The sequence below is a fragment of the Bos javanicus genome, chromosome 1 (genome assembly GCF_032452875.1).
Source record: "Bos javanicus breed banteng chromosome 1, ARS-OSU_banteng_1.0, whole genome shotgun sequence".
Classification (NCBI taxonomy): domain Eukaryota; kingdom Metazoa; phylum Chordata; class Mammalia; order Artiodactyla; family Bovidae; genus Bos; species Bos javanicus.
Window position 1 is genome coordinate 122168544 of NC_083868.1, and position 23633 is coordinate 122192176.

Here is a 23633-nt window from a genome sequence, read left to right on the forward strand (position 1 = left end):
TTACTCCATTGTAATAGAATACATTTTGTTTGGATTTCAGATGTCTTAAATTTATTGAGACTTGTCTTATGGCCCAGCCAATAGGTCTGTCTTTGAGAAGGTTCTATGTGCATTTGAGAAGAATGTTTTAAAGTTTATTGTTGGGTCAAGTGTTCTATACATTCTGTTATGTCTAGTTTCATTTGTAGTGTTTCATTTGTAGTGTTTCACACTTCTGTTTCCTTTTTGATCTCCTGCTCATGTATTCTACCCATTATTGTGAATGGGGTATTGCAATCTCTAACTATTGTTTGTTGAATTGCCTATTTCACTTTATATTTGTCAGTTTTTGCTTGATATATTTTGAAATTCTGTGTTTAGGTATATATAATTGTTACGTCTTCTTGACAGAGTGCCACTTCTGTTATTATAAAATATTGTACTCTTGCCTGGAAAATCCCATGGGTAGCGGAGCCTGGTAGGCTGTAGTCCATGGGGTCACTAAGAGTCAGACATGGCTGAGCGACTTCACTTTCACTTGTCACTTTCATGCATTGGAGAAGGAAATGGCAGCCCACTCCAGTACTCTTGCCTGGACAATCCCAGGGACAGGGGAGCCTGGTTGGCTTCCATCTATGGGATCACACAGAGTCGGACACGACTGAAGCGACTTAGCAGCGGCAGCAGCAGGAGCAGCAGCAATAGTTTTCATCTTAAAAGAAATTTTATCTGACATGAGTATGATTATTTCACTAATTTTTATTAATGAAGTACTAATACATGCTACAACATTGATGAACCTTAAAAATATGCCACAAAGAGCAACCAGGTACGAAGGCTATGTGTTACATGATTTTATTTATATGAAATGTCCAGATTAGGCAAATTTGTGGAGGTAGGAGTTTCCAGGGCCTGGGAGAAAGGTGGGGAATGAATGGAAATTGATAAAGGATTTTTTAGGGGGTGATGAAACTATTCTGGAGTTAGATAGTAGTCTTTAAAAGAACCCCTTTGACATTAAGTAGACCTTACTGTCTTTCTGACCTTAAACAATGTGTGTATGTGCTTAGTTGCTCAGTTGTGTGACTCTTTGCAACCCCATGGACTGCAACCCGCCAGGCTCCTCTGTCCATGGGGCTTCTCCAGGCAAGAATACTGTAGTGGATTGCCATGCCCTCCTCCAAGGGATCTTCCCAACCCAGGGATCAATCCCAGGTCTCCCCCATTGCAGACATATTCTTTACCATCTGAGCCACCAGAGAAGACCTTAAAATAGTAGCAATAAACATAATAGGAAAAAAATTTACCATTCTAATTATATGCTAGGCCTGGCATTAATCTTCCTACAACCCAGTGAAGTAGAAATATTATCATCTCCAAAGAAGAAAACTAAAGCATAAAGGCTAGCATGTTAACTTGATATTTCAACCTTACTTCTGTACCTCTGAAATGGGAATAATTACTTCATAAGATTTAAGAGGATTAAATGAGTTAAGGTATAAATCCCCTTAGTGCCTTTTGGTACATTCTATATACTCATAAAATGGAACACCTTGTTATTTTTAAGTGGAGGTTGTGTGATCCGTATCATTTCCATGTAAACACCATATATTGTAGCATTCATAATGTATAATTCTTCCATTTGTTTTTGAATGCAGGGCTCCCTGGACTGGCTATCCCTCCCCCTGCAGGCTACCCAGGAGGCTTGCCTATGGGATACTATGGTCCACATCATCCCAGTACCTTCCCCCTGTACATGCAGACTGGAAGTATCCGCCCCATCCAGTACCAGCCTGGAAAATATCCTGCACCACAATCTTCTGCTCCAGTAGTATGGATGCCAATGCCAACTCCCATACCACACTGCCCTCCAGGCCTGGAATGCCTAGCCCAGGTACTCCACACAAATCCAAATTGTTTTCTTACAAAGTATGACTAGGGATCCAAGAAGAAGAGACTAGATAGAGTACATAAAGGTGATGGGTCAGAGATGACAGATGTTTAATTTGTGTGACTATAAGAATGATGATGACAATTTCAGGAATGGGAATGGGGAAAAAAGAAGATATGGATTTTTTTTTGGTGGTACGAATATGATTTTCCTGAAGGGTCTATGCTGAATTTTAAGACATTCGCGATGTCCTGTTGAACACAGTTTAAAAAATAGGAATAGGGATAGCAGAAAGTCTATTAAGATATTAATTTGGTTGCCATTTGTTTAGAAGTAAAGGGTGAACAACAAGAAAAGCAGTGTTACGAAGAACAGAGGACAGTGAGTGCATCACTCAGTGCCTTAGACCTTTGCTTTTTCTCACTACCTAAGTTTTCATCAGCCAGTCCTGTCACCTCCCAAAACATACAATGTAAATAAAAATAAAAGCCAGCCAAGAATATTGTCCATATGCTGGGAAAGCTGAAGGCAAAAGGAGAAGGGGATGGCAGAGGATGAGATGGTTATATAACATCATCAACTCAATGGATATGAATTTGAGCAAACTCTGGGAGACAATGGAGGACAGGGGAGCTTGGCATACTGCAGTCCATGGAGTCTCAAGGAGTCAGACACAACTTAGCAACTAAACAACAACAACAAGGATATTGTTTCAGGCCAAGTTCCAGAGAAGCCTTTTTCACAACATAGAGACTCCCTAATTTTCATTTATATGGACATTTTAGGATCAGGACAACTATTTCAGAAGCTGGAACAATATGCCAACATGTTTGTGTACTGAATGGTGGTGTTTAAAAACCCATGTCAGAAACAAAAACATTGCTTAAAGAAAAGAAGATAAACCTAGAAACTACTAAATTATGTTCACCTTTAGAAAAAGCAAGTGTTTAAATACCTTAAAAGCAAGGGACTTGCCCATTCAGTACATGTCTCCCCACATAGTCAACCAAATGTTCATTGACATTGACATGTTTCTCTTTTTGACTTTATATACTGACTGTTAAACCTGTGCATTGAAAACCATTGTTGCAAAGTTATAGTGTTGATCTTCAAAGTAAAACCGTTAGATCAGGAAAATTTGGATTTTACATAAACCAAAACTTTATTAAATTATTGTTTGACAAAATATTGACAAAATACAAAGCCTTCAAGTAAAGTGCTAGAATAACTGCTATATTATTTTGGAAGCTTATAAAATGCTTACAAGTTAATCAGGTTTAAAAAGTTTATTTCTTCATAAACTTTAATATTTTCTAAAAACAGAAAATTTCCTTAGAAATCTAATATCTGATGTCATTTCTTTTTTAAAATGTATAGCTTTAATATTCATTCAAATATTAAAAATTTTTCTTAATTTCTTCTATTACTTTGAATGAAGTTAAATGAACATATTTTATGAATACCGTTTTCCCTTTTAGGAGTGTTTTTAGTTTAAAAAAATGTAAAAGAAACAAACAGGTTTACAGCCAGACAACCTGGCTTTTTATTCTAGCTCTGCGCCCTCCTCATTCTACCTTGAGTAACTTTTCTAACCTCTTGGTGCTTGAATTTCATCATCTATAAAATAGTACTAACGATACCTACCCAACTGGGTTGTTAGGAGAATTTTTAACGGGATTAAGTTTATAATATGCCTGATATTTCTGGCACAAGGACCCACCCAGTGGATGATAACCTGTGCAGATGTTAATACTTGAAACACCTTATGTATATGCATGGAAGACAGAGCCAAGCATCCAGACATTTTCTTTTATCTAGTTTTCTTTGTCTCTCTCTCTCTCTTATTTTTTTTGCACCACTTGAAGGCATGTGGGATCTTAGTTTCCTGACTAGGGACTGAACCTTTGCCCTCTCTAGTGGAAGCTTGGAGCCTTAACCACTGGACCTCCAGGGAAGTCCCTATCCTAGTTTTTTGCTATCTCATGTGCTAATTACATGAATGATTATCAGGACTATCCTGACACTTTAACATCCAGGGTTTACATTATTTCTAGACACTGGATTGGCGAGTGACTCCATACTTGGTTAGTACTGCTTCTTAAAACTATAGCATCTTATTTGATAAACTCCATTCACATCAACAGGCATCATTTCTTTAGCATATTTTGCTCAGCAGTGGAAGCTCTTACCAAGCAGTGAATACTTTAACTTTTTAGTTATAGGTATTAGAAAGCCCCTAGAGTTTTTCAAAGGGATTGTAAAGCAACCCTGAGTGGCCACCTTTGATAATTTTATAAGACATGTTTAGATTCTAACCTGATTGAGTTTTTATAAAGAAATTTTTTTTAGTCACATAAAGATCATATCCTCTCTATACCCTCCTGTAGTTGATCATGCCACAAGACTTTTGTGTCTGTTTACATCATTTTAAATTTTGCTTATTACCACATTAATGTGGTGTTCATTAATTAGAGTATTCAACAAGTAGTTGGTGAAATATGGCATTTCAGGCAATTTTCTGGACTCACGGATTAGGAGTGATCTGATAATCTAAGTAGGGGCGACAGAGGAGGAGATAGTTGGATGGCATCACTGATTCAATGGACATGCATTTGAGCAAACTCTGGGAGATAGGAAGGACAGGGAAGCCTAGCATGCTTCAGTCCATTGGGTCGCAGAGTCGAACACAACTTAGCGACTGAACAGCAACAGGAATTATCTAAGTTATCTAAAATTACAGCGATATGATTAGTCTGTCTTTAAGGAGGTTTCTTTTCTGCTAGAATGTTCTCGAGTATGATAGATGATGGGCCAGTCAAACTGTTTATCTTTACAGTGACCCCTAAGTTAAGGAAGAAGTTGATGTAACCGTATGCCCAACCTCCATTTTCAAGGGATCGAATCCCTAAATGTTTCCTCTCCTTTGCCCTATTCCTAATCACATACTTCCAGCTCTTTAGGTCCTCCCCTGTTAAGGCTTCACTAGGGAAGCAGCAGCTCAAGTGAATGGAAGTTGGTGTATTAACCTCTTTCAGAGGTACCTGTGAAGACTGGACAATCCACCCTGCCTACTTCACACTCTCTAAGTCAGTGAGAAAACTGGCTTCTCTATGGCTGGTCTGTGTTAAACTGTCCTGAACTTTCTGACACCTCCAGTCTATAGGTGATATGATGGATGCTAGGAGCAATTGATGTCAACACAGCTTATTCTAGATGCTGTTACTGAAACAGGAAAATGATTTTATAATATTTTAAACAAATGTTTCAATATTTTTTGGTGGAACTGAAGGAGAGTGTTCTTTTTGGATAGCTCTGTTAATAACCACCTGATCAGGTGCTGTTAGGCTAATTTCACTTCATATGTTTTTGATTCCATTCAGTTTCAAAAAGATGTTTTTGCATCCATTGATATGTTTTAGCCTCTGTCTCATTCATTTTTTTCTAATACTGGTTTAATTTATTTCTGTTATTTCTCTCTCTGCTAATTAATTGCTTTGTTCTATCCCAACAGTTGGACAACATACACGTTCTTCAGCATTTTGAACCCCTGGAAAGTATGTATAATTTTGTAGTGTCCAGTAATATTTGAATCAGGTGAAAGTTTTTATTATCCAACATCTAGTTCCTTATTTATATTGATCATTTTTAGTGTTTCAAAGAGAAAAGACTATTTTCTATTGCCCTATCTTCAAGAAAGTAACAAAGGGACTTGTGTAATTTTGTTTATTTACACATCATACCTAACACTTCAAAAGGACTTAGATTTGGTCGAACCTCCTATCCTTTATCCGTCTCAACTCCTCTATATTCACTTTTCATGGACAAGGAAAGAAGAAGCCAAGAGATTAATTGAGTTAGCCAAGGGCACCCTAGTCAGCTAATCAGTGGAGGAGCTGGAATTAGTCTCAGTCTGCTGAGTTCTAAGTCCATGCTATGGAAGTAAGATGAAATCAAGGTAAACACAATGCCTATTCTCCCAAATTTCCTGACCCTCACTGAACAAGATATACACATTCATTTCATTCACTTGACCACTACATGGAGCCTTTAACTTTTCTTGGTTGGTTTTCTTATTTACAACTAGTGATGACCCTAATCATCTCAGCATATTTCATGAGCTGATTCATTCATTTATGGTCTAGTGGATAATTTCATTTAAATGGTTTTATAATTAAAGTTTTCTGAATTCAAATACTCCAGGGAATATCATTTCCAGTGTTTGCTTCTATGTGGAAAAGTTTACACTGAACTTCTTAAAAGAAATGTTTCAAATTTTCAAAATAACTTATATACTTTTAGGACAGATGAATATTATTGAGATTCTAATCATTGCATCGGAGAAGGCGATGGCACCCCACTCCAGTACTCTTGCCTGGAAAATCCCATGGACGGAGGAGCCCGGTGGGCTGCAGTCCATGGGGTCGCTCAGAGTCAGACAGGACTGAGCGACTTCACTTTCACTTTTCACCTTCGTGCATTGGAGAAGGAAATGGCAATCCACTCCAGTATTCTTGCCTGGAGAATCCCAGGGACGGGGGAGCCTGGTGGGCTGCTGTCTATGGGGTCGCACAGAGTCGGACACGACTGAAGCGACTTAGCAGCAGCAGCAGCAATCATTGCATGTTTTTCATTAGAAATTTTTTAAAAAGCTGTTTTGTTTTAGGCCCCTGTCAAATACTACAGAAGGACTTCATAAGGCCCATTTTAACTGCTTCTAAAATAAGAAATCTCTCTCATTTTATTTTTAGTGATAACAGGTTTTGAAACTAATAATAGATACGATATTAAAAACAACACGGGCCAGATGGTTTACTTTGTGACTGAAGACACAGATGACTACACCAGGAATGCTTACCGGACATTGAGGCCCTTCGTGCTCCGGGTCACTGACTGTATGGGCCGAGAAGTCATGACAATGCAAAGACCTTTCAGATGCACCTGCTGCTGCTTCTGTTGCCCCTCCGCCAGGCAAGAGGTAAGAGGACAGACGAGACAGAGGTCTCATCCATTGTTTTTTCCTGATCCAATTCTTCACTGCACAGTTGTGCTCCTTCCAAAGCCACAAAGGAGGGGACTTTCATGGCACAGTCAGAATGGAAGCCAGTGGGGAGGAAGGAAGCCAAATGCCAAATAATCCTAACCTATGGAGAATCACCAAGGCAGTTTCTAGTGAGTTCATGTCTTTGGGTGCTAATCAGGGGGATCAAGCACAAATTAAGGTTATTTATGACTGAAGCGACTTAGCACACATGCAGTCAATTGTTATCTACTGAATTAGAAATTAGCAATTCCACAGACTATAGCCTGGCAGGCTCTTCTGTCCATGGGATTCTCCAGGCTATAATACTGGAGCGGGTTGCCATGCCCTCCTCCTGGGGAACTTCTTAACCCAGGGCTCAAACCCTCCTCTCTTAACATCTCCTTCCTGCATTGGCAGGCAGAAAGGCCATTACCTACAACACATTTATCTAAATGTTCCTATATATCCCCAAATAAGGTCACGCTAAATATAGACACACATTTAGAATTGGAAGGCACTTCAGACACTTTTACTCTACCCATTATATCTACACCTTGTTACAGATAAAGAAAGGGTGACTCAAAAAAAGAATAATTGTTTTGGTGGTGTTACAAAAAAAATTTTTTTTGGAGGATCGTGTTACATTTGGTAGATGGTGGAACTAGAAAGCAAATGTGTCAAGTTACACTTTGGTTGTTCTTCTATAATCCACGCTACCCTAGGAAAATTGTTTACTACAAAGAAAAGCAAAGCAGTTTTGAGAGTGATCCAGAAGAATTTGAATTTCAAATATGCCACTGACTTAAAGGGACCAGTTTCATGGAAGAGAGTTTTTCCATGGCCTGGGGCAGGGGTGTGGTTTGGAGATAATTTTCATAAGGAGTTCCCAACCTTAGATCCCTAGCATGTGCAGTTCACAGTAGGGTTCACGCTTCTGTGAGAATCTGAGGCCACCACTGATCTGACAGGAGGTGGAGCTCAGGCAGTAATGCAAGTGATGGGAGCGAGCAGCCGTAAATACAGATACGCCTGTCACTCACTTCCTGCCACGTGGCCCGGTTCCTAACAGGCAACAGACAGGTACTGGTCCATGGCCTGGGGATTGGGGACCCCTGATTTAGCCTGTTTGAGCCTCAGTGTTCTTAATACATGAACTGGATGGAACAATATCCCTTAGATTTATTGAGATTTTAATTTTATGTTAAGTATCAGCCTTTGCAATAGAATTAACTTATAGCCCTTTCTGTGCCTTGATTTATTCACCTGTAAAATGGATATATTAATATTACTATCTCATAGGATGATTATTTTGAGGATCATGTAGTAAATAAATGTCACCTGTGTTACCATGAATGTGTGGGCTTAGTCACTTCAGTTGTGTCTGACTCTTTGCAACCCCATGGACTGTAGCCTGCCAGGCTCCTCTGTCCATGGGATTCTCCAAGCAAGAATACTGGAGTGGGTTACCATGCTCTCCTCCAGGGGATATTCTTGACCCAGGGATTGAACCTGTGTCTTCTGAAGCTCATGCATTGCAGGTGGAGTCTTTACTGCTGAGCCATGGGGAAGTCCTGTGTTAGCACAGTGCCTGGCAAATAGTGTAGCGCTCGGTGAATATTAGCAGTTGTCAGATAGCTTACTCCTTTGTCACTATTGTCTTTGTAACAACTGTCATATTTGAGATGAATCTCCACCTCATCCCATACTTGTATGCACATTCTGTTGTCTTCACAGCATTTAATTTTCAGAATGGCTCATTCCCTTTTCTATTATAATTGTCATGTCTGAGATGTCAATCTAAGAAGCTAGCATGTTACTTTTTTGTGGATTGTGCCACAAGACATGAGACCCCTAGGTCAGGGACAAAGAACTTTATTACAATAAGCAGCATGAGGGGCTTCTCTAGTGCTTCAGATGGTAAAGAATCCACCTGCGAATGCAGGAAATGCGTGTTTGATCCCTGGGTTGGGAAGATACCCAGGAGAAGGAAACAGCAACCAAATCCAGTATTTTTGTCTGGAAAATCCCACGGACAGAGGAGTCTGGCAGGCTACAGTGCATAGGGTTGCAAAGAGTCGTATAGGACTTAGCAACCAAACCACCATCACCAAGCAGCATGAGCTCCAGCACATGTGCATCGGTTCCCTCCTCCCCATATTCTACAGAGATGACTCAGAGGATCCCAAGTAGATGCTCCATATACAGCTGAGGAACACAGAGCCTAGAGAACTGACCATTTTATAACCAGCAGTAATTTTGTCCTGAAGGGAACATGGCCTCATCTCTCAAGGCTGTTCTCTGACATACTATCCTAAGAAATAGCCCAGGGAAAACGGAAGACTCTATACCAATGACAGTTTCCCTAGTTCTGGAAAGAATCAAGAACACATCTTGTGTGTGTGTGTGTGTTTGTGTGTGTTAATAGGGCATATTCATCCACCTCTGTCCCTGCTTCATTTGGCAGCTGGAGGTGCAGTGTCCTCCTGGCGTCACCATTGGCTTTGTAGCTGAACACTGGAACCTGTGCAGGGCAGTGTACAGCCTCCAAAATGAGAAGAAAGAAGATATGATGGGAGTACTCGGGCCATGTTCCACCTATGGCTGTGGTTCAGATTCTGTTTTTGAGGTAAACAAATCTAAACATGTTTCTACAATTTTTTTCTACATGTACTAACAGGCCCCAGAATGATCTGGCTTTAGATGATTTTTTGTGTGTGTATAAATGAATAGTGTGAGGAAAGAGTTAACTAACAGGTTGACATCAAGAAGTTTTCAGATTATTTTTAAGGGATTGCTTAATGCTTTCCACAAATATTTTGTATGATTTCTGTGTTGGATGAAAATAAGAAACCATTTAAAATATTAAACTTGAGACTAAATAGCCTGACCTAATGCATTCATTTTATTCTTGGCTATTTTTCACTAACGATTTTACCAAGGATTTCCAATCAGAATATAGGTCCTGAGTAATGAAGAGGCCCCACATACCACAGAACAAATAGAACATCCCTGAAGTTGTGCAAGATAGAAGACTGCTGCATCCTCAAAACACAATACAATGCTCATAACATGCATAAAACTTACAGTAGATTATAAAATTTTCTGGAAAAAGAAAAATCCTTCTGTTTTGGCTTTATCTCAGTGGCTGCAGAATGGTATCTCTAAGGTGAAAGTCACTCAGTCATGTCTGACTCTTTATGACCCCATGGACTGTACTGACCCCATGGACTGTACAGTCCATGGAATTCTCCAGGCCAGAATTCTGAAGTGGGTAGCCTTTCCCTTCTCCAGGGGATCTTCCCAAGCCAGGAATTGAACCCAAGTCTTCAGCATTGCAGGTGGATTCTTTATCAGCTGAGCCCTAAGGGAGTTGAATGATATCTTACTACCCTACAGTTTTGACAAAGGAGATTCCTGGGCTCCTTAAAGCGTTCTTCCTAATGCTTTGGAATTCAACAAGATTTATAATCTAAAATTGCTCATTCAAATATTTTTTATGACACCCAGTAAACTTCCCTTAGTTCTTGTTTTACATAACTGTATTGTCAACCATTACTTATTTATAAAAAGACCATTGTAGATAGGTAGAAAATTAAGTTAAGCCAGATTTTGAGGGCAGGGTGTTTGGATCATTCTAATCACCAAAAAGTGGTATTTGTGTGTTTTCCTTGTGGCAAGTACCAGAATCTCCCTTTTAGAAGCTGAAGCCCTTTGAGATTCTGAGACTGTTTAAGAAGACAGGACTGGGACTTTGCTGCTGGTCCAGTGGTTAAGAATCTGCCTTGCAATGCAGGGGATTAGAGTTTGATCCCTGGTCAGGGAACTAAGATCCCGCATACTACAGAGCAACTAAGCCCTTGCACCACAACTGCTGAGCCCATGGGCTACAACTAGAGTCTGTGCACCACAACCAAAGATCCCATGTGCCACAACTAAGACCCAATGCAGCTAAATAAGTAAATAAATATTTTAAAGAAGAACACAGCACCCACAGAAGCCTGAGTGATTACATGGATTCTATGAAGTGCAATGAAGTAGACCACCTTGGACTGTAGCCCACCAAGCTCTTCTGTTCAAGGAATTCTGTAGGCAGTGCTGGAGTGGATTTCCATTCCTTCCTCCAGAGGCTCTTTCTGACCCAGGGATCAAACCCGGGTCTCCTGCAAGGTGGGAAGATTCTTTACCATCTGAGCCACCAGGGAAGCCCCAAATAAATGAATAAATACTAGAAAAAAGAAAAAGAAGAAGAAAAGCACAGGACCCATAGAAGCCTGAGTGATTGCATGGATTTTGTGAAGTACAGTAAAGCAGACCATCTTTCCCTCCAGTGGAGAGACTCCCTCCCAATCCATAATTCCCACCCTTTACTTTAGGGAAAGAATTTCAAAATCAGTTTAAATCATACCTCCACTGAAAGGCTTTCCTAATAACTCAGTGGAGGATGAAGAAAGAACATGGGGCTTGAGAATTGTAAGATATTCCCCGGCTCGGTCATTAACCAGTTGCAGGGCACTTAACTCTTCCTGGCCATAATTCCCTATTTGAAATTTTATTATTACTATATTCATTTCCTGCCCTATGTTTGTACTGAAAAGTAGTGAAAGTGACCTCAGGGTGAACTGCTTATAAACAGGAGAATAAAGCATGTGTTTTAACACCTTTTAATCATCCTAAAGTCATATTCTTATCTTTCTAGATCCTGTCCCTGGATGGTGTTTCCATTATTGGCAGTATCACTCGGAAGTGGAATGGTGTGTTATCAGCAATGAGCGATGCTGACCACTTTGAAATTCACTTCCCATTAGACCTGGATGTGACCATGAAAGCCATGATTTTTGGAGCTTGCTTCCTCATTGTAAGCCTTTTGCTGTTGAGCTATTCTGAGAGAATTATTCTTTCTGATGAGAAGTAGCATATGTAGTAGAAAGGCAATAAGGTTTGAAACTGACTCTGCCACTTACTGATTATGTCTTGTTATTCAGTCCCTAAGTTGTGTCCGACTCTTTGTGAGTTATATGTCTTGCAAAGTGTTTAACAATTGCAAGCCTCAGTTTCCTCATTTGTAAAATGGAAATGAAATATGTATATATAAATATATATATATATATATATATTCCAGGGTTATAAATACTAGCTATTATATTAGTAAAGGAGCCAGGACCATGCTTGAAAGATACTAAGCATCCACTCAATGTAATTGTCATCATTGCATGTTACTTATTATTCTCACTACTTAAAGATGCCTATCCTTTGATTTCTTAATGAAATAAAATAAGTCTAAAGCTGATGTTTTTTCTCTTCACCTATTACCTCTTTGTCAATGTACTCCTTGGTGTTGTACCATCCTATATTTATTAGGTACAATTCCTTTGCTGTATTTCTGATTAATGGCTAATATTCTTAAGTAAAGCATAGAAATAAAATTGGTAGCATTTACCTTAAAATATCTATTTAACATATTGCAATTATATGTTTAACTTGTTTAATCCTTTTTAAAACATGTTTAATATAGATTATCAAGTTTTTCTCATTTTAACAATGAAAATTTAGTTAATTGGTACCCCAAGTGGAAAGTTCATTGACTGCCGACAGTTTCAAATTTGCAATTGCTGTTCTTCCTATTAGGTTCTCTTCATGAAGATTTCACTAAAGATTTCATGATTTATTCTTACCTGAAATGAGAAAATTACCTGTTAAGTTATAAAGAGTGACATTTTATGCATTGCACTTAATTACTTATGTACTGTTTTATTTGTATAATTATTTATCTATCTAATTTGATATTTATTATACATATAATTATTTTTCTAATTTCAGGACTTCATGTATTTTGAAAGCTCTCCACCACAGCATTCAAACATTCATCATCATTGATGGAACTACACATCAGCAATGATGATTAATTAAAGAAAAATTTAGAAAAGTTGCCTGGGCTCATAGTCAACCCTCAACTATTCACAAATATATTTATCTGCTTTTGCATATTAATGTTGTTGGATGTTAGCATTGACAGGTAGGCTGAGAGTGTAAGTGGAAGAACACATCAGTTGTGTATCTGTGTCTACTTGGTAAATAGGGAGTTTATCATGAAAAAACTATGACTTATTAACCAACTGAATATATATATATATATATATATATATATATATATATATGGTGAACTTGGAAACACTTTAAACATGAGATAAGAGAAAATGAATCCCAAAGCTCTTACAGTAATTGATAGTAAAATTATGGTCTTTTAAGAGCAATCTTTGTTGAGATAGAGTCATGTAGGCTCTATCTCTAACCCTTTCCTCTCCTTCATGTCCAGTTGCTGAAGACAAATTTGATTCTAGGTGAAAAGAATGATACACTTCATTATTAAAAACAGAAAGGAAAGGCAGATAGAAATATTATATTTTATTGCACAAGGAAAATTTACTTGTGCAAATGTATCAGAAACTTGTTTTGCAAACTTATGAAAATTTCCATGGAAATTTTTATTTTATTACAAAATAAAACATGTTTTTCATATCATAAGGTTATATTTCCCATGCTTCATTTACTAGCATGCACAATCAGGAGCTGTCTCCCTATGAAGATAGGGTCAGACTATCAGGAAAAGAGGTAACCAGGGCCATGACCAGTCTGGATCTCTGAGCAATTTAGAGACATCAGTGCCCTTATGAGAAGCTTTCATTTGATACATTTAACCTCTCTTGGCTGTAGATGCCTTACATATAAAATAGGTTTGGTCAAATCTCTATGACTGCCTGTTAAACCTTTGTATCTCATTTGATATGAACCAGAAGAGATGATTTTTTTTTTCCTCTTAAAAGAAGATCCCTGATTCAAACCAGGCTGTTCAAACTGCAGAAGTTGGAGTTTCACTTTCAAATTTTGAAATGTGATATTCTGTGTAGCATTTTGTAAATGCAAAAAAATGCAAAAGCAGAAACTGTGTAATATTACTTTGCTGTTTTTAATTTAAATGATAGATAAGTCTGTATCTAGGAAAAGAAGGTGATAAAAGAGCCAACATGGTACTTCTCTGGGATCTATAGCTAATCAGTAAAGGTTATTTGGACTAACATAGTAAACGTAAAAATTGTACTTGTTTGTATTTGCTAAAAGCACAGTGTATTACTGAACACACTCTGATACATCAGCTTGCCTCTGCTGCACTTTAGTTTCCTATTTGGACATGAACTGTGTTCTTTCAACACAACCAGTATATAGAATGGAATGTATCCTGCTGCTGCTTATTAAAAGAAGCAAGACTGAGTGTGCTTAAGTATGAGATGAAAGCCTTTGCCCATTGAATTTCCTATTGAAGTTTGTATTGAAGTGAAAGAAAGGTGCCTCATTTTTAAATTATTTTCATGTTTTCATGATGTGTTGTTTTACCCAGTTTCTTGTAATGTTCACTTTTATATGTTACTGCTAGCTTTCTAAAAAAAAAAATGTAAAATCTGCTGCTTTCTAAGATAATAATTTTATTTGGAAAGGTATTTGTCGTCTTAGATAGACAGATATATTATTTCTTGTAATGATGTATGACATTTGATATAACAAGTGAGACAATAGTATTCAGAAAGTTTACCACATAAGCATTTCATTTTTATTTGCTACATTCCTACATTCTAAGACCTGATGCATAATACTAGGAAAAAATTAGTTTTAGCATGACATTTAAAATTTCTATTAAAAATTTTTGCAGTAGTAACACGTCTCTTACAATTTCCTTCTTTAAAATATATTGTTTCTTATGTTTTAATACTACAGTTTATATTATAACTTTTGTATTTCTTATATAAAAATATACAATATTTCATTGTGTAAAACTGATCAGACTGATTAACAAAACAAGCTCTTTTCTGAAATGTGTGTGTTTTCATGTTTCATCATATTGTTTTTGGCTTCTAAATAAACATAATATGGTTTATGGTAAAATACTGTTTCATTTTTGCCTTGTGATTGAGTCTTTGCAATAGACTGTATCCTCCCTCAAAAAAAGTTATGGGTTACCCGAATGTGATGGTGTTTGGAGTGGAGCCTTTAGGAGATGAAAGGTCATGCAGGTGAAGCCCTCATGAATGGGATTCAGTTCAGTTCAGTTGCTCAGTCATGTACAACTCTTTGCGACCCCATGAATCGCAGCACACCAGGCCTCCCTGTCCATCACCAACTCCCAGAGTTCACTCAGACTCACATCCATCGAGTTGGTGATGCCATCGAGCCATCTCATCCTCTGTCGTCCCCTTCTCCTCCTGCCCCCAATCCCTCCCAGCATCAGAGTCTTTTCCAATGAGTCAACTCTTCGCATGGGGTGGCCAAAGTATTGGAATTTTAGCTTTAGAATCAGTCCTTCCAATGAACACCTAGGACAGATCTTTAGAATGGACTGGTTGGATCTCCTTGCAGTCCAAGGGACTTTCAAGAGTCTTCTCCAACACCACAGTTCAAAAGCATCAATTCTTCAGCACTCAGCTTTTTTCACAATTCAACTCTCACATCCATACATGACCACTGGAAAAACCATAGCCTTGACTAGACGGATCTTTGCTGGCAAAGTAATGTCTCTGCTTTTTAATATGCTGTCTAGGTTAGTCATAACTTTCCTTCCAAGGAGCAAGAATATTTTAATTTCATGGCTGTAATCACCATCTGCAGTGATTTTGGAGCACAAAAAAATAAAGTCTGACACTGTTTCCACTGTTTCCCCATCTATTTCCCATGAAGTGATGGGACTGGGTGCCATGATGATCTTAGTTTTCTGAATGTTGAGCTTTAAGCCAACTTTTTCACTCATCTCTTTTACTTGCATTAAGAGGCTTTTTAGTTCCTCTACACTTTCTGCTATAAGGGTGGTGTCATCTGCATATCTGAGGTTATTGATATTTCTCCTGGCAATCTTGATTCCAGCTTGTGCTTCTTCCAGCCCAGCGTTTCTCATGATGTACTCTGCATAGAAGTTAAATAAGCAGGGTGACAATATACAGCCTTGACGTACTCCTTTTCCTATTTGGAACCAGTCTATAGTTCCATGTCCAGTTCTAACTGTTGCTTCCTGACCTGCATATAGGTTTCTCAAGAGGCAGGTCAGGTGGTCTGGTTTTCCCATCTCTTGAAGAATTTTTCACAGTTTATGGGATCCACATAGTCAAAGGCTTTGGCATAGGCAATAAAGCAGAAGTAATGTTTTTCTGGAACTCTCTTGCTTTTTCCATCATCCAGCGGATGTTGGCAATTTGATATCCAGTTCCTCTGCCTTTTCTAAAACCAGCTGGAACATCTGGAAGTTCACAGTTCACATATTGCTGAAGCCTGGCTTGGAGAATTTTGAGCATTACTTTACTAGTGTGTGAGATGAGTGCAATTGTGCAGTAGTTTGAGCATTCTTTGGCATTGCTTTTCTTTGGGATTGGAATGAAAACTGACCTTTTCCAGTCCTGTGGCCACTGCTGAGTTTTCCAAATTTGCTGGCATATTGAGTGCAGCACTTTCACAGCATCATCTTTCAGGATTTGAAATAGTTCAACTAAAATTCCGTCACCTCCACTAGCTTTGTTCGTAGTGATGCTTTCTAAGGCCCACTTGACTTCACATTCCAGGATGTCTGGCTCTAGGTGAGTGATCACACCATCGTGATTATCTTGGTCATGAAGATCTTTTTGTACAGTTCTTCTGTGTATTCTTGCCACCTCTTCTTGATATCTTCTGCTTCTGTTAGGTCCATACCATTTCTGTCCTTTATCGAGCCCAGTGCCCTTATAATCTGCCAACCTTGATCTTGAACTTCCCACACTTCAGAGCCATCAGAAATCAATACATTGTTTAAGCCACTCAGTCTACAGTATTTATGTAATAGCAGCCCAAACAGACTAAGAAAGAAATTGGTACTGAGAAGAGACAATGGTGCATAGCAAATATGTAAAAATGTGGTACTGGGTGAGGAATAGAGGCTAGAATTTTGAAGTGCATACTGAAAATAACATAGATTGCCATGAACAGAATTTTAAAGATGATTCTGATGAGAGCTCAGAAAGAGGAACATTGTAGAAAAACACCTTACTCTTCTTAAAGAATACCTGTCTAACCATAGGATGCTGGTAAAAATATGGACAATAAAGACCAGGATGGAAATCAGGAACTGATTATTGAAAACTGTAAGAGATGCAATCCTTATTGTAAAGTAGCAAAAAAAAAAAAAAAAGAAACACTGAATTGTGTTTCTGTTTAGTCTTTGGTGAAAGGTAGAACTTGCAAGTGGTGAAACAGAATACCTAGCTGAAACAATTTCTAATCAAAATGTTGAACTGCAGCTTGGCTCTTCCTGACTGCTGACAGTAAAATTCAAACTGAGAGACTGGACTTAAAGATGGGGATTGTTAAACAACACGGAAGCAGAATTTAAGATTAGGAAGATCCTCAGCCTATTCATCTTGCAAAAAAATGAGACCACTGAGGATGTGGCCAAGTGACTGAGAAAGAGGTTAGTATGGATCTGATCAGAAGCCAGTTACTACTCTCCAAGACAATGAAGAATGATCCCCAAAGGGGATTCAGAGAAAACCAAGCTGCCACTCCCAGAACCAAGCTGCCACTCTCATCACGGGCCCTGAGTGCAAGGGCCTGGGGAGCAGAAGGGCCAACCAGCACCTGTGGGACTTTGGTGCCAGCTGTTTGGTGCCACCTCACAGGTAGGGCTCTGGTCTCTGTAGTCTGGTGCCACACCCCAACACTGAAGACACGCTCTGGGATTGGGTTGGCCAAAAAGCTCGTTTGAGTTTTCTTATACCATGGAAAATCAATGAACTTTTTGGCCAGCTCACTAGCCTGCAGTGCAGCACAAGTCTCAGGGGTTGCCCTTCCAGAGAGCACAGACAGAAAACTTTGGTGATGACCATTCGACCTGTCTCCACTGGCACAAGCCTGGCAGAGGGTGAGGGAAAGGCATGGTTGCCTCCACCTAGATTTCAGAGGATGGGGCCATCTGAGAGAGTCATGGGCCAAGGACCCCAGACTCAGAGAGTCACGGAGTCCAGGCAGGGAATGGCTACAGGCCTTCCTGTGGAGCCCAGGGGTTATACTGCCATCCCAATGGGTCTAAAAGACAAAGCATTGAGTCAAAGGAGATTATTCTTGAGCCTTAAGGTTTAATGTTGTTTGTGCTCTTCTATTTTGAATGTACTTGGGACCTGTCCTCCTTTATTCTTCTCTGTTCTACCCTTTGGGATTGGAAATGTCTATCCTATGCCTGCTCCACCATTGTATTTTGGAAGCATATGTTGTTTGATTTCATGGGTTAACAGCTGGAGAGCAATTTGCCTCAGGTTGAATCATACCTTGCATCTCATCCACACTTGAACTGAATAATACTCAGATAAGACTTCGAACTTCACAGGAGTAACTAGCTTTCTAATATAACCAAATTATTTATGAGTACTTATTTCAAACCCACTTATTTAAGACACATTTAAATTTTAAGTATGATTTCAATGCCAGTATATCCTGTAGAAAAGCTGCTAGAAATTGTAACTGTCATTTAAGGCATTTTTTCCTTAATGACAGATTTCCAAGAAATGTTACAAAAAATATGGCTACTGGACTAATTTACTAGCTGAATTTTCCAACCAACTAGATGCTAAATTAAGCTCAAGTATAGAATAAGCAGTGATTCCAGGGAATGGCATCCTGCCTCTGATGGGATTGCTGGCTACTTTTCAGTCCTTTCTCCTCCCAGTATTCAAGGTTTAATGTAATTTATATTTAAAGATGAAAGTTTGGGAAAACTATAGGCCTGGATTTAATAAATGAACACCAAATTCAGATTTTTGGCTAGAAACAGCTAATATTTAAAATGGATCTATTACATAAGTTGGTTGACCATCACAGTGCATTTCTCATTAGCATCTAGGTCTCCTAAATGGTGAAATAAACTCAGAAGAGAGAAAAACAAAATAACACATTCCAAATGTAGTCAGAGTGAGGCAACATAGTGTGCTCAGATCAGATCAGATCAGTTGCTCAGTTATGTCCAACTCTTTGCGACCCCCTGAATCGCAGCACGCCAGGCCTCCCTGTCCCTCACCAACTCCCCGAGTTCACTCAGACTCATGTCCATTGAGTCAGTGATGCCATCCAGCCATCTCATCCTCTGTCGTCCCCTTCTCCTCCTGCCCCCAATCCCTCCCAGCATCAGAGTCTTTTCCAATGAGTCAACTCTTCGCATGAGGTGGCCAAAGTACTGGAGTTTCAGCTTTAGCATCATTCCCTCCAAAGAAATCCTAGGGCTGATCTCCTTCAGAATGGACTGGTTGGATCTCCTTGCAGTCCAAGGGACTCTCAAGAGTCTTCTCCAACACCACAGTTCAAAAGCATCAATTCTTCGGTGCTCAGCCTTCTTCACAGTCCAACTCTCACATCCATACATGACCACAGGAAAAACCATAGCCTTGACTAGACGAACCTTTGTTGGCAAAGTAATGTCTCTGCTTTTGAACATGCTATCTAGGTTGGTCATAACTTTCCTTCCAAGGAGTAAGCATCTTTTAATTTCATGGCTGCAGTCACCATCTGCAGTGATTTTGGAGCCCCCAAAAATAAAGTCTGACACTGTTTCCACTGTTTCCCCATCTATTTCCCATGAAGTGTGGGACCGGATGCTATGATCTTCATTTTCTGAATGTTGAGCTTTAAGCCAACTTTTTCACTCTCCACTTTCACTTTCATCAAGAGGCTTTTGAGTTCCTCTTCACTTTCTGCCATAAGGCTGGTGTCATCTGCATATCTGAGGTTATTGACATAGTGTGCTACATGATTACAAATACATGGTTAACAATAGCACGTTGTAAGAATTCATTCAGTAGACATTCACCTCTGCCTAATGAATGACAATAAAGTCAGTGAAAATATTTTTGCAATATTTGTTAAGTTGTTGTTGTTTAGTCACTAAGTTGTGTCTGACTCTTTTCTCCATGGACTTTTGCCTGCCAGACACCTCTGTCCATGGGATTTCCCAAGCAAGAATACTAGAGTGGAGTGCCATTTCCTTCTCTAGGGGAACTTTCTGACTCAGGGATTGAACCAACATCTTCTGCATTGGCAGGCAGATTCTTTACCACTGAGCCACCAGGGAAGTCCAATATTTGTTATCAGTTCAGTTCAGTCACTCAGTCATATCTGACTCTTTGCCACCCCATGAACCACAGCACGCCAGGCCTCCCGGTCCATCACCAACTCCCAGAGTACACCCAAACCCATGTCCATTGAGTCGGTGATACCATCCAACCATCTCATCCTCTGTCGTCCCCTTCTCCTCCTGCCCTCAATCTTTCCCAGCATCAGGGTCTTTTCCAATGAGTCAGCTCTTCACATCAGATGGCCAAAGTATTGGAATTTCAGCTTCAACATCAGTCCTTCCAATGAATACCCAGGACTGTTCTCCTTTAGGATGGACTGGTTGGATCTCCCTGCAGTCCAAGGGATTCTCAAGAGTATTCTCCAACACCACAGTTCAAAAGCATCAATTCTTCGGTACTCAGCTTTCTTTATAGTCCAACTCTCACATCCATACATGAACACTGGAAAAACCGTAGCTTTGACTAGACGGACCTTTGTTGACAAAGTAATGTCTCTGCTTTTGAATATACTGTCTAGGTTGGTCATAACTTTCCTTCCAAGGAGTAAGCATCTTTTAATTTCATGGCTGCAATCACCATCTGCAGTGATTTTGGAGCCCAGAAAAATAAAGTCTGCCACTGTTTCCACTGTTTCGCCATCTATCTGCCATGAAGTGATGGGACTGGATGCCATGATCTTAGTTTTCTGAATGTAGAGCTTTAAGCCAACTTTTGCACTCTCCTCTTTCACCTTCAAGAGTAGCCAGTAAAAAGTTTTAACATGCTCTCTACTATTTCACTCTATCAATCATTACTTTATTAAACATCTACTCCATTCAGACACTGGGATACTTGTGAGTCAGAAGGAAGCACAAATGTGAAAAGGACATAATTATTAGCTCACAACCTAGAGTGTGAGACATTTTTAAGCAGGACCATTGTGGACATGTGTTCAATGGGATGTTGGCACATTCAGTAGAGACCATGTCTCTAGCATGATGTCAAGTGTTGGGTAATATATTTCTGTCCCATTGACTCAGATAGTTCAAGCTGGCTGGTTGTGTCATATGCTCAGGTAAACTTCTTGTCACTCCTGGAGATGAATAAGATGAGTTTTATAGCGTGTTGGCAAACTGAATACACGGTAAATATAATGGAAATGGTAAATTTGACAAATTTTTATCAAAGTAGGAATTGATGGTTTATTACATAAAAATAAAGCCTAGGACAGTGATGCATTTAAGATGCTCAACAAACGTTTTGTTATCTTAAAAGCATTTATTTATGTATAATTGACACGTAATGTTATATTGGTGTCAGGTATGTAACATAATAATTTGATAATTGTAAATACTGCAATATGATCACCACACTAAGTCTACAGGCATACCTGGAAGATACTGCAGGTTCAGTTCCAAACCAACACAAGAAAGCAAATATTACAATTAAGTAATTCACACAAATTTTTTTTTATTTCTCAGTGCACATAAAAGTTATGTGAATACTGTACTGTAGTTTATTAAGAATGAAATAATACTTATGTCTAAAAAATAAATAATTTTAAAATAGTTTACTGCTAAAAGATGCTGTCATTTGAGTTTTTAGCAAGTTGTAGTAACATTAGACATCACTGATCACATATTACTGTACAAAATATAACAGTAATGAAAAAGTTTGATGTATTGCAAAATCACCCTAAAATATGACACAGAAACATGAAGTGAGCAAATGCTATTGGGGGAAATAGCAAATGCTATTGGGGGAAAAATGGCACTGATAGACTTGCTCTACGCAGTTCAGTTCAGTTGCTCAGTTGTGTCCGACTCTTTGCGACCCTATGGACCATAGCACACCAGGCCTCCCTGTCCATCACCAACTCCCAGAGTTTACCCAAACTCATGTCCATTGAATCAGTGATGCCATCTAGCCATCTCATCCTCTGTTGTCCCCTTTTCCTCCTTCCCCCAATCCCTCCCAGCATCAGGGTCTTTTCCAATGAGTCAGCTCTTCACATCAGGTGGCCAAAGTATTGGAGTTTCAGCTTCAGCATCAGTCCTTCCAATGAACACCCAGGACCCATCTCCTTTAAGATGGACTGGTTGGATCTCCTTGCAGTCCAAAGGATTCTCAAGAGTCTTCTCCAACACCACAGTTCAAAAGCATCAATTCTTAGGCACTCAGCTTTCTTTATAGTCCAACTCTCACATCCATACATGATTACTGAAAAAACCATAGCCTAGACTAGACAGAACTTTGTTGGCAAAGTAATGTCTCTGCTCTTTAATATGCTGTCTAGGTTGGTCATAACTTTCCTTCCAAGGAGTAAGTATCTTTTAATTTTATGGCTGTAGTCACCATCTGCAGTGATTTGGAGCCCCCCAAAATAAAGTCTGTCACTGTTTCCACTGTTTCCCCATCTATACAAGGTTGCCATCAACCTACAATTTGTAAAAAAAAGTAGTATCTGCAAAGCATAATAAAGTGAAGTAAAATGAGGTATGCTTGTAGTTTCTGTCATCATAAAAATTAACTTTTAAGATTTATTCTCTTGGCAACTTTCAAGGATGTCCTTCAGTACAGTGTTACAGACTATAGATACCATGCTGCACATTATATGCCAGTGAGTTATTTATTTCATAAGTTTGTGCATCTTGACACCCCTCACCTATTTTGCCCACTACTTCCCTCTCCCCTCTGGAAACCACCATTCTATTCTCTGTACCTATGATATTTGTTTTGTTTTTTTGTTGTTCAGTCGTAAGTTGTGTCTGACTCTGCAACTCCATGGACTGCAGCACACCAGTCTCCCCTGTTATTCACTATCTCCCAGAGTTTGCTCAAACTCATGTCCATTGAGTTGGTGATGCCATCTAAGCAGCGCATCCTCTGCCACTCCCTTCTCCTTTTGCCTTCAATATTTACCAGCATCGGGGTCTTTTCCAATTAGTCAGTTCTTTGCATCAGGTGGCTGAAGTACTTGAGCTTCAGCGTCAGCATCAGTCCTTCCAATGAATATTCAGGATTGATTTCCTTTAGGATTGACTGGTTTAATCTCCTTGCAGTCCAAGGGACTTCCAAGAGTCTTTTCCAGTACCACAATTCAAAAACATCAGTTCTTCTGCTCTCAGCCTTCTTTATGGTCCAACTCTCACATCCATACGTGACTACTGAAAAAACCTTAGCTTTGACTAGACAGACCTTTGTCAGCAATGTGATTTGTTTTTCAGGTCCCACATATAAAGGAAATCATTCAGTAGTTATCTTTCTCTGTCTGACTAATTTCTGTAACATAATTACCTAAGGTCCATCCATATTTTCCATAAATGGCGAGATTTCATTCTGTTCGTGGCTGGTAGTATTCCATTGTGTACATGTGGATAGGTAGATAGAGATATATACCTATATGAAGATATACTACAATTTCTTTAGCCCTTCATCTTTCAGTAGACGCTTAGGTTATTTCCATAGGTCTTACCTATTTATGGAAAACAATGCTGCAATGAACATGGGGGTGCATGTGCCTTTTTTGAATTATTGTTTTTGTTTTTGTTGGGAAAATACCAAGAAGTAGAATTGCTGGGTTGTATGTTAGTTCTGTTTTCACTTTTCTGAGGCACCTGCACCATATTTTCCATAG

The 23633-nt window shown here is 39.1% G+C and overlaps 1 protein-coding gene across 4 annotated transcripts in view; it reads left to right on the forward strand.

Annotated features, from left to right (window-relative positions):
* PLSCR4 (phospholipid scramblase 4) overlaps positions 1–14825 on the forward strand; it is a 42396-nt gene extending 27571 nt beyond the window's left edge. For all 4 annotated transcript variants that reach the window (XM_061419231.1, XM_061419234.1, XM_061419240.1 and 1 more), the window contains 6 exons: positions 1638–1873; positions 5382–5424; positions 6619–6845; positions 9355–9516; positions 11587–11745; positions 12708–14825. In XM_061419231.1, the coding sequence (XP_061275215.1) occupies positions 1638–1873; positions 5382–5424; positions 6619–6845; positions 9355–9516; positions 11587–11745; positions 12708–12764 (884 nt within the window). In that variant the 3' untranslated portion in view covers positions 12765–14825. The remainder of the gene's footprint in view (positions 1–1637; positions 1874–5381; positions 5425–6618; positions 6846–9354; positions 9517–11586; positions 11746–12707) is intronic.
* Positions 14826–23633: the final 8808 nt, after the last annotated feature.